At 47.4% G+C, this 17,472-nt stretch overlaps 1 protein-coding gene across 5 annotated transcripts in view; it reads right to left on the bottom strand.

Annotated features, from left to right (window-relative positions):
* LOC123757090 (microtubule-associated protein futsch) overlaps positions 1–17,472 on the bottom strand; it is a 199,481-nt gene that overhangs the window by 76,477 nt on the left and 105,532 nt on the right. For 4 of the 5 annotated variants that reach the window (XM_069329441.1, XM_069329442.1, XM_069329444.1 and 1 more), the window contains exons 5-11: positions 16,557–16,634; positions 15,997–16,213; positions 6,364–6,558; positions 3,124–3,353; positions 2,422–2,913; positions 1,037–1,176; positions 404–658 (exon numbers count right to left, since the gene is read on the bottom strand). In XM_069329441.1, the coding sequence (XP_069185542.1) occupies positions 404–658; positions 1,037–1,176; positions 2,422–2,913; positions 3,124–3,353; positions 6,364–6,558; positions 15,997–16,213; positions 16,557–16,634 (1,607 nt within the window). The remainder of the gene's footprint in view (positions 1–403; positions 659–1,036; positions 1,177–2,421; positions 2,914–3,123; positions 3,354–6,363; positions 6,559–15,996; positions 16,214–16,556; positions 16,635–17,472) is intronic. The other variant, XM_069329443.1, reaches the window with a different exon arrangement.

The following is a 17,472-nucleotide window of genomic DNA, read 5'->3' as shown; positions in this document are numbered from 1 at the left end:
ATTTGTCCCCTTAATTTGATTTGTCTCTTCCACTTGCTTGCTATTACACAACTTGATGATGGATCAGGACGGACCATTATTGCCTCTATTTTCTGATGTGTGGATTGGTCATCATGTGTTCAGCCACGTTAGTGTCACTCCCCTACTGCAACTGGAGCTCATCCATCTTAAGGGGGGACACGGGGCCCGATCCTCACTATATAGCCTGTAACAGTTACATACCACCCATGTGTCATCTTGAAAAGTAGGAGGAGGCTAGTCCCAAGCATAGGGCCTGGATCCCACCTTAGACAGACAGACAGAGACACTCACAGACAGACAGACACACTCATAGACAAAGTGGCTGTGTCTGTCAATGTGTGTGTTGTCTGTGAGTGTGTTTATCTCGCCTAACAGCACCTACCTGACGAGCCTGAGGAGCTCTGGGCTCTTGGGCTTCTCCTGGACCTCCTTCTCCGGGGCCTTGTAGTTGGGGTCAAGAAGGGCGATGGTGGAGGACTCCGGCCGGATGCCTCGCCGCTCCTCCCACTCGTACAGCTTCTTGGTGAACGTCTGGCTTATACCCTCGAACCGGAACTCTCCCGTTGACGTCTTGATGTAGATCTCCTTCTTCTTGGCCGGACCTCCCTGACCCATGGCCTGCCGCATCTTCTCCAGTCTGAGGACCAATTTGATATTAGTGTTAGCAAGTGGTCATGCGACGTGTTCTGATGAAGTATTCTTGCCAATGTTTGTAGTTACGTATCTTATTAATTTATTTATATACAAGAAGGTATATTGGGTTAGCGATAGTACATGACATTGGTGTTCCTACATTCTTGCAAAGCCAAAACACGTTTGTTAGTGAAAATTATTAAAACTAACATATTATCCTAGCGTTTCGGGCATTTTTAGGATAATAAGTATAATAAATATTTCTAGTATGATAATGAACGCCGAAAACACATTTCTAGCGTTACATAGGAAGGTATAGAAGAGAGAGAGTCTACACCCCCGACACCGCCCCTACTGGACACGTGCAGCGTGATGCCCTCACCTGGCTTGTCTCTCCAGGAACTTCTCCTTCTCTCTCTCAAGTCTCTGCGTCTCCCTCTCCACCTTGTTCAGCTCCTTCTCCAGCCACTGCAGTTCCTTGTCAGACTTGTCGCGCCCTTTGTGTCCGCTCTCAGCTTTACCCTAAGATGATTCACACACTCAGAAACTGCTTGTGAGTATCACTATACATAGTGACTCATGAGACACACACTTAGGAGTAAACTTTACATGTAAATAGTTTGTTGTTGCTCTACGTCGGGGTCGGCACTGGGTCCCTCTCTCTGACCATCTGTGTTGCTACTTTGTAATTAATGCGACGGTGAGCTTAACGGTTGATATAATCTCTAGTATTATATCACTAGTATAGTATAATATGTCTAATGTATAATGGACAGAGTCTTCCCTCTAGTTATGTGATCATTTATGGTCGGCGTGCAGCAGATGTTACATTACTATAGTGATGGGAGGAGGCTGACTGTTGAATATTGTGGTGATGGACTGTCTCCCCGGGTGTGGTGGTGGACTGTCTCCCCGGGTGTGGTGGTGGACTGTCTCCCCGGGTGTGGTGGTGGACTGTCTCCCCGGGTGAGGTGGTGGACTGTTTCCCCGGGTGTGGTGGTGGACTGTCTCCCCGGGTGAGGTGGTGGACTGTCTCCCCGGGTGTGGTGGTGGACTGTTTCCCCGGGTGTGGTGGTGGACTGTCTCCCCGGGTGAGGTGGTGGACTGTCTCCCCGGGTGTGGTGGTGGACTGTCTCCCCGGGTGTGGTGGTGGACCGTCCCCCCCCCCCGTGGGGAAGTATAGTCAGCACAGAGACAAGAGAGGGGACAGTAAACAAGGAGAGGTGGAGGACGCTGGCAGGAGAGGTGGAGGACGCTGGCAGGAGAGGTGGAGGACGCTGGCAGGAGAGGTGGAGGACGCTGGCAGGAGAGGGAGCCTGGTGGAAGGAGAGACAGGCAAGATGTGTAACAGTTCTTATGGAGGACAACCTGGGTCGCCCCTCTCCACAGTTGGAAGCACTAACTCCATTAGAAAATAAAACACAATAGAACCTCAATATACACAATTAAATTCTAATAACAATATATAAAAATTCTGATTATATAATACGTAAGCTCTGGGTTTGCTGTTATTTAAAAGGGAGTAACATGGACATAAATTTTATAAGATATGTTAAGAAGTTATGGGACAATATCAAGGAAATGAGCACAACTTTCCCTACCCTCCTCACCACCCTCTCAAACACTCATTAAAAAAGACGAACGAAAACATCTATAATTTATTCTTTGTTCACCGAAGGAACAACATGTGGTGATAGCATGGAGTCACCACACCACATGATATATGCTGTGTGGGGGCTAGAGAGCCACCACGACACAGCTACTCACCAGGGGCACCTTGTCCGTCTTGCCTGACTTGATCTTCTTGATCTTGTGACCTGATCCCTTCCTGTCCAGCCTGGGACTGGAGCCAGGTCCAACAGTCATGGGCTTGGCTAGAACTTGACTCGCTGAGACCGAGGTCTTAACCTGAGACTGACTGAAGACACTGCCTGGTTTGTGGATCTGACCCGCAGAGACAGAAGGTTTGACCTGAATGTTGCCTGCAGAGGCCGAGGCCTTCACCTGCGGGTGTCCTGGAGCGGCCTTCATGTGTCCGTGGCTGGCCGAGGCCTTGATTCTCTCCCACTCCGCCATCTTACGATTGAACTCTTCACCAAGGTTCTTCTGCAGCTCCTCCACGTTGTGCTGGCTCTGCCCCACCAAAGCCTTTCGGATCTTCCACTCAGTCAGCTTCTTCCTGAAGTCTGCAGGAAGATCATCCTCGCCATGAATCTTGGTCTTGACATCTTCCTGTCCTCGCGGAACTTCAACCTTACCCTATACGGAGACACAAAAATAACAGGGTAGACAAATTTACTTGTTTAAATTAGAAAAGTATGATGCTAGTAATGTCTTGGTAATGAGATACATAATGGGTTCAGTTCCTGAGCCCATTATGTGTGTGTGTAACCTTTCCCGCCCACACGATGGGTATGGGGTGCATAATATATGAACTAAACTGGAAAACTTGTTGCTGGCGTGACTAACCTTCTCCCTCTCCCTTTCCTTCATCTTCTCCCACTCGTGAAGCTTCTTGCGGAACTCGTAGGGGAGGTGGTCTTCAGGGTGGGTGGCGACCACCCCGGGTGCCAGGACGAGGGCGCCGCAGCCCGAGGCACAGGGCACGCCCGGCCCTGCCCCGCCCTTCAGCTTCTCCCACTCCTGCAGACGTCTGCTGAACTCCCCACTAAGACTCTTCTGCAGATCAGCCAAGACGCCTGGCAGAGTGCAAGGTGATACGAGCTTCAACTACTAGAAATGATCTGAGTGAATTTATTTACTGTCCGACTGACAGGTCATTCCTGGTTCAATTTTTACATGAGTAATCTAATCTACACAAGACCGTGTTTCCACTGATGTAGAGATTCTGAACCACAGTGTTCAATGACCATCTTGCATTTAGTGAACATTTATCTTGCATTCATTGGTCCACCCTTATTGTACAGAACCTTCCAGCTTACTAGTAACATCCTTTCATTCTGCCATACAACTTCCAGAGAAACATTCCACATATAATCACCAAAAACATCATGATAAAAAGTACTGCTACTGCAGGTACGTCTACTGCTGTTGATGCTACTAACATTATTTTTTTTTTTGATACACAAGAGGGTACAGGAACAGACGACTGCTCTTGTTATTAGGGTGAGAGCTTTACCTTCCCGCGGCTCATGGTAAGCCTTACTTGCTAGTTCCCCCTGGAACACGACCCGCCAAATCTTTTAAAAAACAGGTACCCATTCACTGCTGGGTGAACAGAGGCTACAGTCAAGGACTGGCGCCCGGTTAATCCTCCATGGTCAGGATACGAACCCAAGCGAAATCGCTCGCGAAGGGCGAGCGAGTGTGCTACCGCTGAGCCACAGGGACTGCTATGTCTCAGTCCTCTACTATGCTACTAGCATTACTATTATGCTACTAGCATTTCTAGTAGTATTACTACTGATGCTACTAGTATTACTACTACTACTACTACTGTTAGCACTACTATTACTGAAGCTACTAGCATTGTGCTACTATACTAGCATTACTACAACTAGCATTACTACTACTACCATTACTACTCCTATTACTAGAATTACTACTACTATTACTAGCATTTCTACTACTAGCACTACTACTACCATTATTAGCATTACTACTACTACTAACATTACTACTACTACTAACATTACTACTACTACTACTAACATTGCTACTACTACTAGCATTACTACTACTACTACTACTAACATTACTACTACTACTAGCATTAGTAAAATTTAATGCACCCAAGTGAGGAAAAAAGCAGAGAGGCAATTTGAAAATTGTATTTGGAGAAAAGCTGAGGCGTAACGCACGTGGCTCTATAGCCATGTAAGGAGAAAAGGAACAGAGAGAGACCATGTAATCAGATTAAGGAGATAAGAGGTATTTCTCACAGAAAAGAATTAGGAACTATGTGAGGAACTCAAAAAAAAAAAATTCAGGTCTTTACAATAGAACCAATACAAAGACCCAGATTATGATTATGAAAAGCTGGAAGAAACAATGGATGACGTTGTACTCACTGTAGACGGGGTATAAAAAAAAACACCTGGAGGAACTAGATGCGACAAAGTCAGGGGAACACTCTCACCATGGCTAATGAATTAGTCACTCGTAATATAAAATTTGTAATAAACTATCCAAGACAAGAAAAAAGGCAGAGTCACAATATTAAAAAAAAGGAACATACAGGAGGGTGACTAAATTACAGACCAGTGGCACTGATAAGTATTCCAAGTGCTGGACTAAATAATTAGGCTGAGAAGAGTTGAGGATCTAGAGAGGACAAACTTGATAACAATGGGGCAGCATGGATTGAGAGAGGAAAAGTCGTGTCTGATAAATTTGATAGTTTTATGACAGTTACTAAAATAAGACAGCGGGGAAAAATTGTATTTTCCTTCTTGTCAATGAGCATTTGGTACTGTTCCTTATGAAAGGTTGGTGTACAAGATGGAAAGGCCAGCTGGGATAACTGGACAAACACTCTACTGGCTAAGGGTGTACCTGAAAGGCAAATTAAAGGATCACATTCGGAGAAAAGTTTTTAAGGTACTTTTTAGTGTAACAAATGGAGTCCTGGCACTGTACTGTTCCTAATTTATGAGAACAACTCAGCCGAGGAAGTGAACTTACACATGACAATGACACAAAGCTGGTGAGGAATGTAAAAATCAGAGGAGGACTGCGGGAAGACAGGAGGACCTTGATAAACTCCAGGAGTGGGTAAACAAATGGTTGCTGGAATTCAATTCAAACAAGTGTAAATTAATGAAGATGGTAAAGGAAAGACCAGGCAGTATCTACACCATAATGGGAAAGGCAACTACAGGAATCGGAAAGAGAAACATTTGGGAGTGGCCATAATTCCAACACTAACACCAGAGGCACACACACAAACAGGGTAGCATCAGCAGCATATGGGACGTTGTCAAAGATTAGAACATCGTTTAGAAACCTAAACCAGGGGTCTTTAAAGACAATCTACCCAACCTCTGTTAGAGCAATACTGGAAACTGCACCTTGTATAGGACAAAATCAAAATTTAAAACGCACAGAGGTTTGCAACAAGATTAGTGCCAGATGCTAAAAACCCACACTTGTGTATTTGAAAAATTTATATAAAATAATTACACTAAGTCTTTCGTACTCTCCTGAATGCTTTGTCAAGGTGTGAGTGTGTGGTCAGGACGAGACTTACATCTCAACGTCTAAATGATTATACGTGATTAGACGTTGAGATGTAAGTCTGGTCCTCACCACACACTCACACCTTGACAAAGCACTCAGGAGAGTGAGAAAGACTTGGTGTAAATTCTTTACATAAATCTCTCAAATACACATGTGTGGGTTTTTATCCTATGTATTTTCTATTCTATGTCCTATGCATATCCTATGTATCCTTCTATCCTATCCTATTTTTATCTTATGTATTTTATCGTTATGTTTGGGAGTAGACATTATCATCACTTATTAGTGCCAAGTTAAGAGGTTTAAGCTATTAGAATACATGAATGGAACAGGATCTCTCAACGCTAGAGGACAGAAGAATCAGAAGGGATATAATCACAGCATACAAGATACTGAGGGAATATACAAGGTAGACATGTAGAGCTCTCTCAGTTGAGAGGAAGTAGGACTAGAGGACTCGAGAGCCAGACCTCACTACCTCACAGTCACTGTTAAATACCTGCTACTCACCCGAGTGTTGGTGGTGATGCTGGCCCATGATGGGTTGTGGTGAGGGCGTGGAGTGCGGCAGGGGTGAGGGCGTGGAGTGTGGCAGGGGCGAGGGCGTGGGCGTAGAGTGGGCGTGGGAGGCCAGGTCATCCGGGGAGAGCTCCAGGGACACCACAGGTGAGTCAGGGTCGTACAGACCTGACGACTCCATCACACCTGACAAGACACGGTCCAGTCTGGGTATACACTTATTATACAATAATATATTTGTTATACAGTAATATAATGGTTATTTAATTCGTGCTGTAGAGGCGTTAGTAGATGAACCTTTGTGCTCCTCCTTTGTGTTAGCAGATGATTAACGGCCGTTTAGGGGAAAATGATCTGTAAAGATGACAGCCAGCGACCAACACTCAAGGTGACGCTCGAATCTTCTGATAAAACAACCCTAAAGTACAGAAAATGGCTTCAGGTTCTTAGGCATTTCATCAGCACCAAATGAAATAACGAAGGAGAGGCACTTCCGGTTCAAACAATGTCGTAAGTTCTTACAATATGACCATTATACAGGATTATGTACTCTATAAGGAGAAGATGCAGCATCTGCGCGTTAGATCACCACCTTCAGGACTGACAGGCGGACTTTGTCAAGATGCTCACATTGCGAGTTCACCGGAATGGCCACTCCGACAGGCTGAAATCAAGAAAATGACTGAGGCCAGACTAGCCTCTTGTACAACTCGTAGAACAGCTACATTAACTCTTGATGCGAGCTTCGCCCAACCAAGGAACAGTGCTGCCACACTACAGCCTAACGCCTGGGCAGGCCCTCGATCCCCAACCACCGACCCAGCCACCACAGGCGACGGAACATTTCATACACTATTCGCCATTGGCGACAGACTAGCCGGGAAGAACAACAGCCTAGTCGTCAAGACTATTAATAGGCTATTAATTGACAATATTTGCCAAATATAACAGTTCCAGCCGACATAATCTCACGAATTCCTACTCATGCAACATGACGAAACCACAACATCCATCGTATCTAGCCCCTCTGCCCAAGTTCTGAGGAGGAAGGGGAAAACAACATAACCATTAGTTAAGAATGTATACATAACCTACGAAGAAAGATGTAAGAACAAGAACGAAGGAAGGATTCTCCACAACCGTCGGAGAGCAGGTTGGGTAAAGTCCTGGCATCTATCCTCCTCCTACCAATCCTGACTCCAATCCTCAAGCTGTTCTTCAACTTTACTCCCCTTTTGGTCACCCACAGGATATCTTGGCCTTATTGGCCTTGGCCTTGACCCCTCGTCAAGCTGACGAGGGGTCAGTCAGCAGTGGCGGACCAGTCAAGCGAACAAACAGTCTTCAGAACACAAGCCTGTAGGGCAGGCCATTCTCAGAGTAAAGCCATTCTAATGACCTGCCAGCCGCCCTGGTTAACCACCTCGATATTTATCTAGATATCTGTGATGGTCTGAAAGCATAATAAGGTTGCTTACCTTAACCTTACTGTAACGTTAACCTAACCTAACCTTGGATAGATAATAGCACTAATTACGTAATAGTTTTGAAGTGGTTACCTCCTCCATGAGAACAGGTCGAGTAAAGGAAGCCGAGCCGTTGTTAACAAAGGCCAAACACTAAGAGCAACCAAAGTGTGGTTCCAGCGACGGTTACACTGATATAAGCCAGTTCGCAAAAAGATTTTTAATTTGACTTAACCTAACCCCACCTAACCTAACCCCACCTAACCTAACCTAACCCCACCAAACCTAACCTAACCCCACCTAACCTAACCTAACCCCACCAAACCTAACCTAACCCCACCTAACCTAACCTAACCCCACCAAACCTAACCTAACCCCACCTAACCTAACCCCACCTAACCCCACCTAACCTAACCTAACCCCACCTAACCTAACCTAACCCCACCAAACCTAATCCAAACGAGCTTAAGAGCCTCAACTAACATATCCTAAGCTAACCACTCATGTATGTTTGTGATAATGAGAACATGAGCTCTGTACAACCATCTTGAATACGATGTAGCTGCATCCCGTTGTCAAGTGGCTCCCGTATACCTGGACTCCGATAACCCAGTTATACTGCGGAAACAGAGGGCAGGATTGACCGAATCAGTATTTGGATTGACCGAATCAAGAGTTAGACTCAGCTAATGACTGCGGATTCTTTTAATCAATATGTGGATTGACCTAATCAAGACTTAGGCTGACCTAATCAATAAGTGGAGTGACCTAATTGAGAGATGGACCTGCATGTGAACTGTTAAACTGAAGAGCAGCAGTTTACCCAGCCCGCCTTCATAAACAAAGACCCCAAAGTCCATTCCATCCACCCGCCAAACCCCCCCCCCCCCTCCCCTGTTTATGAATGAAAAACGGTTTATACACGACTCTCAATTGATAACGTCCGAACACTTCCGTAACAAATGCTTCGCTAACGACTTTTGTTCGAACCACAGCGCTGTAAGTGCTTCACCCACGTACTACAAATACAAATAATCGCCAACAGAATCCAAACACCTAACCTAACCAGAGCCTAAATATTCAGAATATGCTAATATATAATAATATTATTTTATATTTCAGAAAAGTTCTGTTTTGACGGAACAACATGTTAAAATTGATGAATGCGTCTTTGGGGTCGACCGCTGGGTGGAATGGACTGGGTTGGCTTATCATGGGACAAGGAGTCATAAATCTGCGAGGGTCACGTCTCTGTGCCATCTGACTCACTGAGGTGGGGGGGGGGGGGGGGGGGGGGGTCGGGAGCGACAGGGACGAGGGGGGGGGGGGGAGAAAAAAAAAAAAAGAGAGAGAGAGAGAGAGAGAGAGAGAGAGAGAGAGAGAGAGAGAGAGAGAGAGAGAGAGAGAGAGAGAGAGAGAGAGAGAGAGAGAGAGAGAGAGAGAGAGAGAGAGAGAGAGAGAGAGAGAGAGAGAGAGAGAGAGAGAGAGAGAGAGAGAGAGAGAGAGAGAGAGAGAGAGAGAGAGAGAGAGAGAGAGAGAGAGAGAGAGAGAGAGAGAGAGAGAGAGAGAGAGAGAGAGAGAGAGAGAGAGAGAGAGAGAGAGAGAGAGAGAGAGAGAGAGAGAGAGAGAGAGAGAGAGAGAGAGAGAGAGAGAGAGAGAGAGAGAGAGAGAGAGAGAGAGAGAGAGAGAGAGAGAGAGAGAGAGAGAGAGAGAGAGAGAGAGAGAGAGAGAGAGAGAGAGAGAGAGAGAGAGAGAGAGAGAGAGAGAGAGAGAGAGAGAGAGAGAGAGAGAGAGAGAGAGAGAGAGAGAGAGAGAGAGAGAGAGAGAGAGAGAGAGAGAGAGAGAGAGAGAGAGAGAGAGAGAGAGAGAGAGAGAGAGAGAGAGAGAGAGAGAGAGAGAGAGAGAGAGAGAGAGAGAGAGAGAGAGAGAGAGAGAGAGAGAGAGAGAGAGAGAGAGAGAGAGAGAGAGAGAGAGAGAGAGAGAGAGAGAGAGAGAGAGAGAGAGAGAGAGAGAGAGAGAGAGAGAGAGAGAGAGAGAGAGAGAGAGAGAGAGAGAGAGAGAGAGAGAGAGAGAGAGAGAGAGAGAGAGAGAGAGAGAGAGAGAGAGAGAGAGAGAGAGAGAGAGAGAGAGAGAGAGAGAGAGAGAGAGAGAGAGAGAGAGAGAGAGAGAGAGAGAGAGAGAGAGAGAGAGAGAGAGAGAGAGAGAGAGAGAGAGAGAGAGAGAGAGAGAGAGAGAGAGAGAGAGAGAGAGAGAGAGAGAGAGAGAGAGAGAGAGAGAGAGAGACAAACCATCAGGTATACCATAACACCAGTAGGAGGGAGTGTGGTGTAGAGGCCTCAGCCAGCAGGGTAGTGGTAAATATAGACAATGTGACCTCAATATCGTCGGCACAACTGATGTAATGGTATTATGACATCCTTCACCACTATCATATCAAATGTGGTATACGCTGGTAGCTGCGTATGTGGGGTATGTGTTATACGCTGGTAGCTGCGTATGTGGGGTATGTGTTATACGCTGGTAGCTGCGTATGTGGGGTATGTGGTATACACTAGTAGCTGCGTATGTGGGATATGTGGTATACACTAGTAGCTGTGTATGTGGGGTATGTGGTATACACTGGTAGCTGCGTATGTGGGGTATGTGGTATACATTGGTAGCTGGGTATGTGGTATACGCTGGTAGCTGCGTATGTGGGGTATGTGGTATACACTAGTAGCTGCGTATGTGGGGTATGTGGTATACACTAGTAGCTGCGTATGTGGGGTATGTGGTATACACTGGTAGCTGCGTATGTGGGATATGTGGTATACGCTGGTAGCTGCGTATGTGGGGTATGTGGTATACACTAGTAGCTGCGTATGTGGGGTATGTGGTATACACTGGTAGCTGCATATGTGGGGTATGTGGTATACACTAGTAGCTGCGTATGTGGGGTATGTGGTGTACACTAGTAGCTGCGTATGTGGGGTATGTGGTATACACTGGTAGCTGCGTATGTGGGGTATGTGGTATACACTGGTAGCTGCGTATGTGGGGTATGTGGTATACGCTGGTAGCTGCGTATGTGGGGTATGTGGAATACACTAGTAGCTGCGTATGTGGGGTATGTGGTATACACTAGTAGCTGCGTATGTGGGGTATGTGGTATACACTGGTAGCTGCGTATGTGGGATATGTGGTATACGCTGGTAGCTGCGTATGTGGGGTATGTGGTATACACTAGTAGCTGCGTATGTGGGGTATGTGGTATACACTAGTAGCTGCGTATGTGGGGTATGTGGTATACACTGGTAGCTGCGTATGTGGGGTATGTGGTATACGCTGGTAGCTGCGTATGTGGTATACGCTGGTAGCTGCGTATGTGGGGTATGTGGTATACACTAGTAGCTGCGTATGTGGTATACACTGGTAGCTGCGTATGTGGGGTATGTGGTATACACTAGCAGCTGCGTATGTGGGGTATGTGGTATACACTAGCAGCTGCGTATGTGGTATACACTGGTAGCTGCATATGTGGGGTATGTGGTATACACTAGTAGCTGCGTATGTGGGGTATGTGGTATACGCTAGGAGCTGCGTATGTGGGGTATGTGGTATACACTAGTAGCTGCGTATGTGGGGTATGTGGTATACACTAGTAGCTGCGTATGTGGGGTATGTGGTATACACTGGTAGCTGCGTATGTGGGGTATGTGGTATACGCTGGTAGCTGCATATGTGGGGTATGTGGTATACACTAGTAGCTGCGTATGTGGGGTATGTGGTATACACTAGTAGCTGCGTATGTGGGGTATGTGGTATACACTGGTAGCTGCGTATGTGGGATATGTGGTATACGCTGGTAGCTGCGTATGTGGGGTATGTGGTATACACTAGTAGCTGCGTATGTGGGGTATGTGGTATACACTGGTAGCTGCGTATGTGGGGTATGTGGTATACACTAGTAGCTGCGTATGTGGCGTATGTGGTATACACTAGTAGCTGCGTATGTGGGGTATGTGGTATACACTGGTAGCTGCGTATGTGGGGTATGTGGTATATGCTGGTAGCTGCGTATGTGGGGTATGTGGTATACACTAGTAGCTGCGTATGTGGGGTATGTGGTATTCACTAGTAGCTGCGTATGTGGGGTATGTGGTATACACTGGTAGCTGCGTATGTGGGATATGTGGTATACGCTGGTAGCTGCGTATGTGGGGTATGTGGTATACACTAGTAGCTGCGTATGTGGGGTATGTGGTATACACTGGTAGCTGCGTATGTGGGGTATGTGGTATACACTAGTAGCTGCGTATGTGGGGTATGTGGTATACACTAGTAGCTGCGTATGTGGGGTATGTGGTATACACTGGTAGCTGCGTATGTGGGGTATGTGGTATATGCTGGTAGCTGCGTATGTGGTATACGCTGGTAGCTGCGTATGTGGGGTATGTGGTATACACTAGTAGCTGCGTATGTGGTATACACTGGTAGCTGCGTATGTGGGGTATGTGGTATACACTAGCAGCTGCGTATGTGGGGTATGTGGTATACACTAGTAGCTGCGTATGTGGGGTATGTGGTATACGCTAGGAGCTGCGTATGTGGGGTATGTGGTATACACTAGTAGCTGCGTATGTGGGGTATGTGGTATACACTAGTAGCTGCGTATGTGGGGTATGTGGTATACACTAGTAGCTGCGTATGTGGGGTATGTGGTATACACTAGTAGCTGCGTATGTGGGGTATGTGGTATACACTGGTAGCTGCGTATGTGGGGTATGTGGTATACGCTGGTAGCTGCATATGTGGGGTATGTGGTATACACTAGTAGCTGCGTATGTGGGGTATGTGGTATACACTAGTAGCTGCGTATGTGGGGTATGTGGTATACACTGGTAGCTGCGTATGTGGGATATGTGGTATACGCTGGTAGCTGCGTATGTGGGGTATGTGGTATACACTAGTAGCTGCGTATGTGGGGTATGTGGTATACACTGGTAGCTGCGTATGTGGGGTATGTGGTATACACTAGTAGCTGCGTATGTGGTGTATGTGGTATACACTAGTAGCTGCGTATGTGGGGTATGTGGTATACGCTGGTAGCTGCGTATGTGGGGTATGTGGTATACACTAGTAGCTGCGTATGTGGGGTATGTGGTATTCACTAGTAGCTGCGTATGTGGGGTATGTGGTATACACTGGTAGCTGCGTATGTGGGATATGTGGTATACGCTGGTAGCTGCGTATGTGGGGTATGTGGTATACACTAGTAGCTGCGTATGTGGGGTATGTGGTATACACTGGTAGCTGCGTATGTGGGGTATGTGGTATACACTAGTAGCTGCGTATGTGGGGTATGTGGTATACACTAGTAGCTGCGTATGTGGGGTATGTGGTATACACTGGTAGCTGCGTATGTGGGGTATGTGGTATATGCTGGTAGCTGCGTATGTGGTATACGCTGGTAGCTGCGTATGTGGGGTATGTGGTATACACTAGTAGCTGCGTATGTGGTATACACTGGTAGCTGCGTATGTGGGGTATGTGGTATACACTAGCAGCTGCGTATGTGGGGTATGTGGTATACACTGGTAGCTGCATATGTGGGGTATGTGGTATACACTAGTAGCTGCGTATGTGGGGTATGTGGTATACGCTGGTAGCTGCGTATGTGGGGTATGTGGTATACGCTGGTAGCTGCGTATGTGGGGTATGTGGTATATGCTGGTAGCTGCGTATGTGGGGTATGTGGTATACACTGGTAGCTGCGTATGTGGGGTATGTGGTATACGCTGGTAGCTGCGTATGTAGGGGTATGTGGTATACGCTGGTAGCTGCGTATGTAGGGGTATATGGTATACGCTGGTAGCTGCGTATGTGGGGTATGTGGTATACGCTGGTAGCTGCGTATGTGGGGTATGTGGTATATGCTGGTAGCTGTGTATGTGGGGTATGTGGTATACGCTGGTAGCTGCGTATGTGGGGGGTATGTGGTATACGCTGGTAGCTGCGAATGTGGGGGGTATGTGGTATATGCTGGTAGCTGCATATGTGGTATACACTGGTAGCTGCGTATGTGGGGTATGTGGTTTACACTGGTAGCTGCGTATGTGAGGTATGTGGTTTACACTGGTAGCTGCGTATGTGGGGTATGTGGTTTACACTGGTAGCTGTGTATGAGGGTATGTGGTTTACACTGGTAGCTACGTACGTGTATGGAACATGTAGTTTACAATGGTTGATACATATAGTGCCAGGGGGTTAGTGCCATGGGGGGTAGTGCCAGGGGGGGGGTAGTGCCATGGGGGGTAGTGCCAGGGGGGGGGGGTAGTGCCATGGGGGGTAGTGCCAGGGGGGGGTAGTGCCACGGGAGTTAGTGCCATGGGGGGTAGTGCCAGGGGGGGGTAGTGCCAGGGGGGGGTAGTGCCACGGGAGTTAGTGCCATGGGGGGTAGTGCCAGGGGGGGTAGTGCCAGGGGGGTAGTGCCAGGGGGGGGGTAGTGCCAGGGGGGGTAGTGCCAGGGGGGGTAGTGCCAGGGGGGGTAGTGCCAGGGGGGGTAGTGCCAGGGGGGGGTAGTGCCAGGGGGGGGGTAGTGCCAGGGGGGGGTAGTGCCAGGGGGGTAGTGCCAGGGGGGTGGTAGTGCCAAGCAGGGATCTCACTGGTCCTGGTACAGGCAATGTTTACAAAAGCAAGAGTGTTTGTGCAAGTGGTGAAGGATTGCTGGATGACTAATGTTCTGGCGGACTCTCCTGGGCGAGACACTCTCCTCGACTCTCCTGGCCAAGCTCCTCTTGGCCGAGATTGGCGAATAAGCCGGAAAACGATATCTAAATAAGATGAAAGTCAAGACAAATGGGTGGGTGACTTTTGACAAGCCGCCGGCCTCCTTTCCTCGTCGATGCCACTAGAGACAGTGGCTCTCAGGTAAATTCAGGCTCGCAAGTGCAAAAGATTGCGTCTAAAGTTACTCTAAGATGCACCTGACTATACTTCAAGTAAAATCTTTGATGCATTCCACACACAGATATTGAATACGAATTGCACTAAGGAACTAATACTTAATACTACCCCCGAAAATTGACTCTTGGTATTATAAGGACACTTGGTACCGTAGAGGCTGGTGGTAACCTGTTGTGTGGTACCTGTCACACCGAGGCTGGCTGTGGTGGTGGTCACTGACCACCAGTGGTGGTGGTGGTAGTGGCCACTGACCACCAGTGGTGGTGGTGGTGGTGGTGGTGGCCTGCAGGTCCCTCGGGTGACAGACAACCTTCAAACTGCGGGTAATACAGCCCAACCTTAACAACAAATGCTCGTTAATCCAGCCGCCAAACCCGCTTATGAATGAACGAACGGTTTACACCCGACTGCAACCCATCCTTAGACCAAGTCCATTCCATCCAGCGGTCGACCCCAAAGACACATTCCTCCATTTTAACATGTTGTTCATTTATAATAGGATTTTTTTTCAAGTGTATATTAATATTAGAAGCCATTCTGATGTCTTGGTAATACTTATAGTGACGCCGAGGACCATAGTACATACACCGACTTACAACACAATTAAAAAGAAGAAATCGGCAATATTGGGTTGGACAAACCGGAAAACTATTTTTATTTGTGTTGCAAAGACAAACTAACCTAACCTTCCTACCTAGGCCTAATACACGATATCTGAGGCGTAATATAGTACATATATGTGCTATACTGGGCCTTGGAATATTGAAGTGTTTTTTTTAGCTTCATTTATTTTAAAAGAATTCCTTATTAGTAAGTATTCTATCATCTAAACGCTAAGTACGTACTAATTCGTGACCATAAGATGGTCACAATCTAAACAGGAGGACGGGTTGATTTTGATATATATTAGCATACTGTCAATATTTAGGCACCAGTTAGGCTAGGTTAGCTGTTTAGGTTCTGTTGGAGATTATATGTATTTGTAGTCCGTGGGTGAAGCATTTACAGCGTTGTGGTTCGACCAAAAGTCGTCAGCGAAGCACTTGTTCCAGAAGTGTTCGGACGTCATCAGTTGTGAGTCGTGTGTAAACCATTTTTCATTCATAAACAGGGGAGGGGGGTGGGCGGGTGCATGGAATGGACTTTGGGTCTTTGGTTATGAGGACGGGCTGGGAACACGACCCACCGAGGCATGTCAGAACACACGACTCACCCAAATGTGGCGGACCATCGAAGTTAAAGGATGACTTCTTGCTGGGTGAGGGAGGGAGGGAGGAGGATCCCCCCAGAGCCGTGAGGTGGATGCTGGACTTGGCGTGTTGCTGTTGCTGCTGCGTGGTAAGGAAGGCCTTCTTCACCTTGGTCCAGTGTGAAGGTCTGCGTGCTGAGGGAGGCGTCATGGGCAGCGAGCAGAGCACTCCGGGGTCCAACTGGGGTGGGAGAAACTGAGTTCAAATAAAGCTTCAAATAAAGCAACCAATAACTAGAACATTATGGCATAATTAAGCACAGAAAAATAGTAATCTACAATGTTATGCATCATTAACACCTGGAGAGCACAAGTATAAGCAGCGGACTATAATAAGCCGGGACAAAGAGGGCCAGAGTGACAGTTGAAGTATAAATAGAGAAGGCGAGGGTGACTTCACAGGTAAACACTGACGCCATGATTCACACGACTTCTATCAGCACAAGGCAGCCCAAGCGACGTCACAAGTAAACAAAAACATGGAAGCGTGCGCAAGGTAAACAAACAGAGCCTGGCGGGAGTACCTGTGACGGTGAGATTTTCCTCCGGCGCTGCTCCGGGGACCTGTGAGGCGGTCGGGCCCTGTCTCCCACTCCTCCTCCCTGGTGAGGACACAGTCTTATATACCACCTGCCACTCCTTTCCCTAATTTACCTAAATTTACATGAAGGCCACGGTACCTAGTGGTCTCGACTGAGACAGGAAGCCAGTACCTTGTCAACAGCCCCCTCATGACACCTAAGAATTGTTTCAAGACAAATTTTAAAGTGAAGAACTGTCTGGAAATTGACAGGATATTCCAGGGTTTATAGCGCCTATGTAAAGAACAAATCACCATAGGATCTCTTGAAATTTATTTTCCTGAATCGTTGGTGAGAGGAAATTCGCGGCCACTTCGGGACTCGCATTGAGAAGGAAATAAGTGGTGAGGGTTAAGTACTATGGAGATAGACGCCGATATATACAACGGTTGAATGAGCACGGGAGGAAGTGGCGAGCACACAGGTGCCTCACAGTGATCATTGTGGGGCACACAGGTGCCTCACAGTGATCAAGACGGGTACACAGGTGCCTCACAGTGATCAAGACGGGCACACAGGTGCCTCACAGTGATCAAGACGGGCACACAGGTGCCTCACAGTGATCAAGACGGGTACACAGGTGCCTCACAGTGATCAAGACGGGTACACAGGTGCCTCACAGTGATCAAGACGGGTACACAGGTGCCTCACTGTGATCAAGACGGGTACACAGGTGCCTCACAGTGATCAAGACGGGTACACAGGTGCCTCACTGTGATCAAGACGGGTACACAGGTGCCTCACTGTGATCAAAACGGGCACACAAGTGCCCCACTGTGATCAAGGATGGAATATTTGAGGCTTTATCTGAATTCAGTTCCTCCCACCCCCGGTGGCCCCCGGAGTGCTGTGCTCGCTG

Source organism: Procambarus clarkii, chromosome 22 (assembly GCF_040958095.1).
Source record: "Procambarus clarkii isolate CNS0578487 chromosome 22, FALCON_Pclarkii_2.0, whole genome shotgun sequence".
In the NCBI taxonomy this organism is placed as follows: domain Eukaryota; kingdom Metazoa; phylum Arthropoda; class Malacostraca; order Decapoda; family Cambaridae; genus Procambarus; species Procambarus clarkii.
Note: the sequence above shows the minus strand (reverse complement) of the source record. Positions and strands in the feature narration are given on the sequence as shown.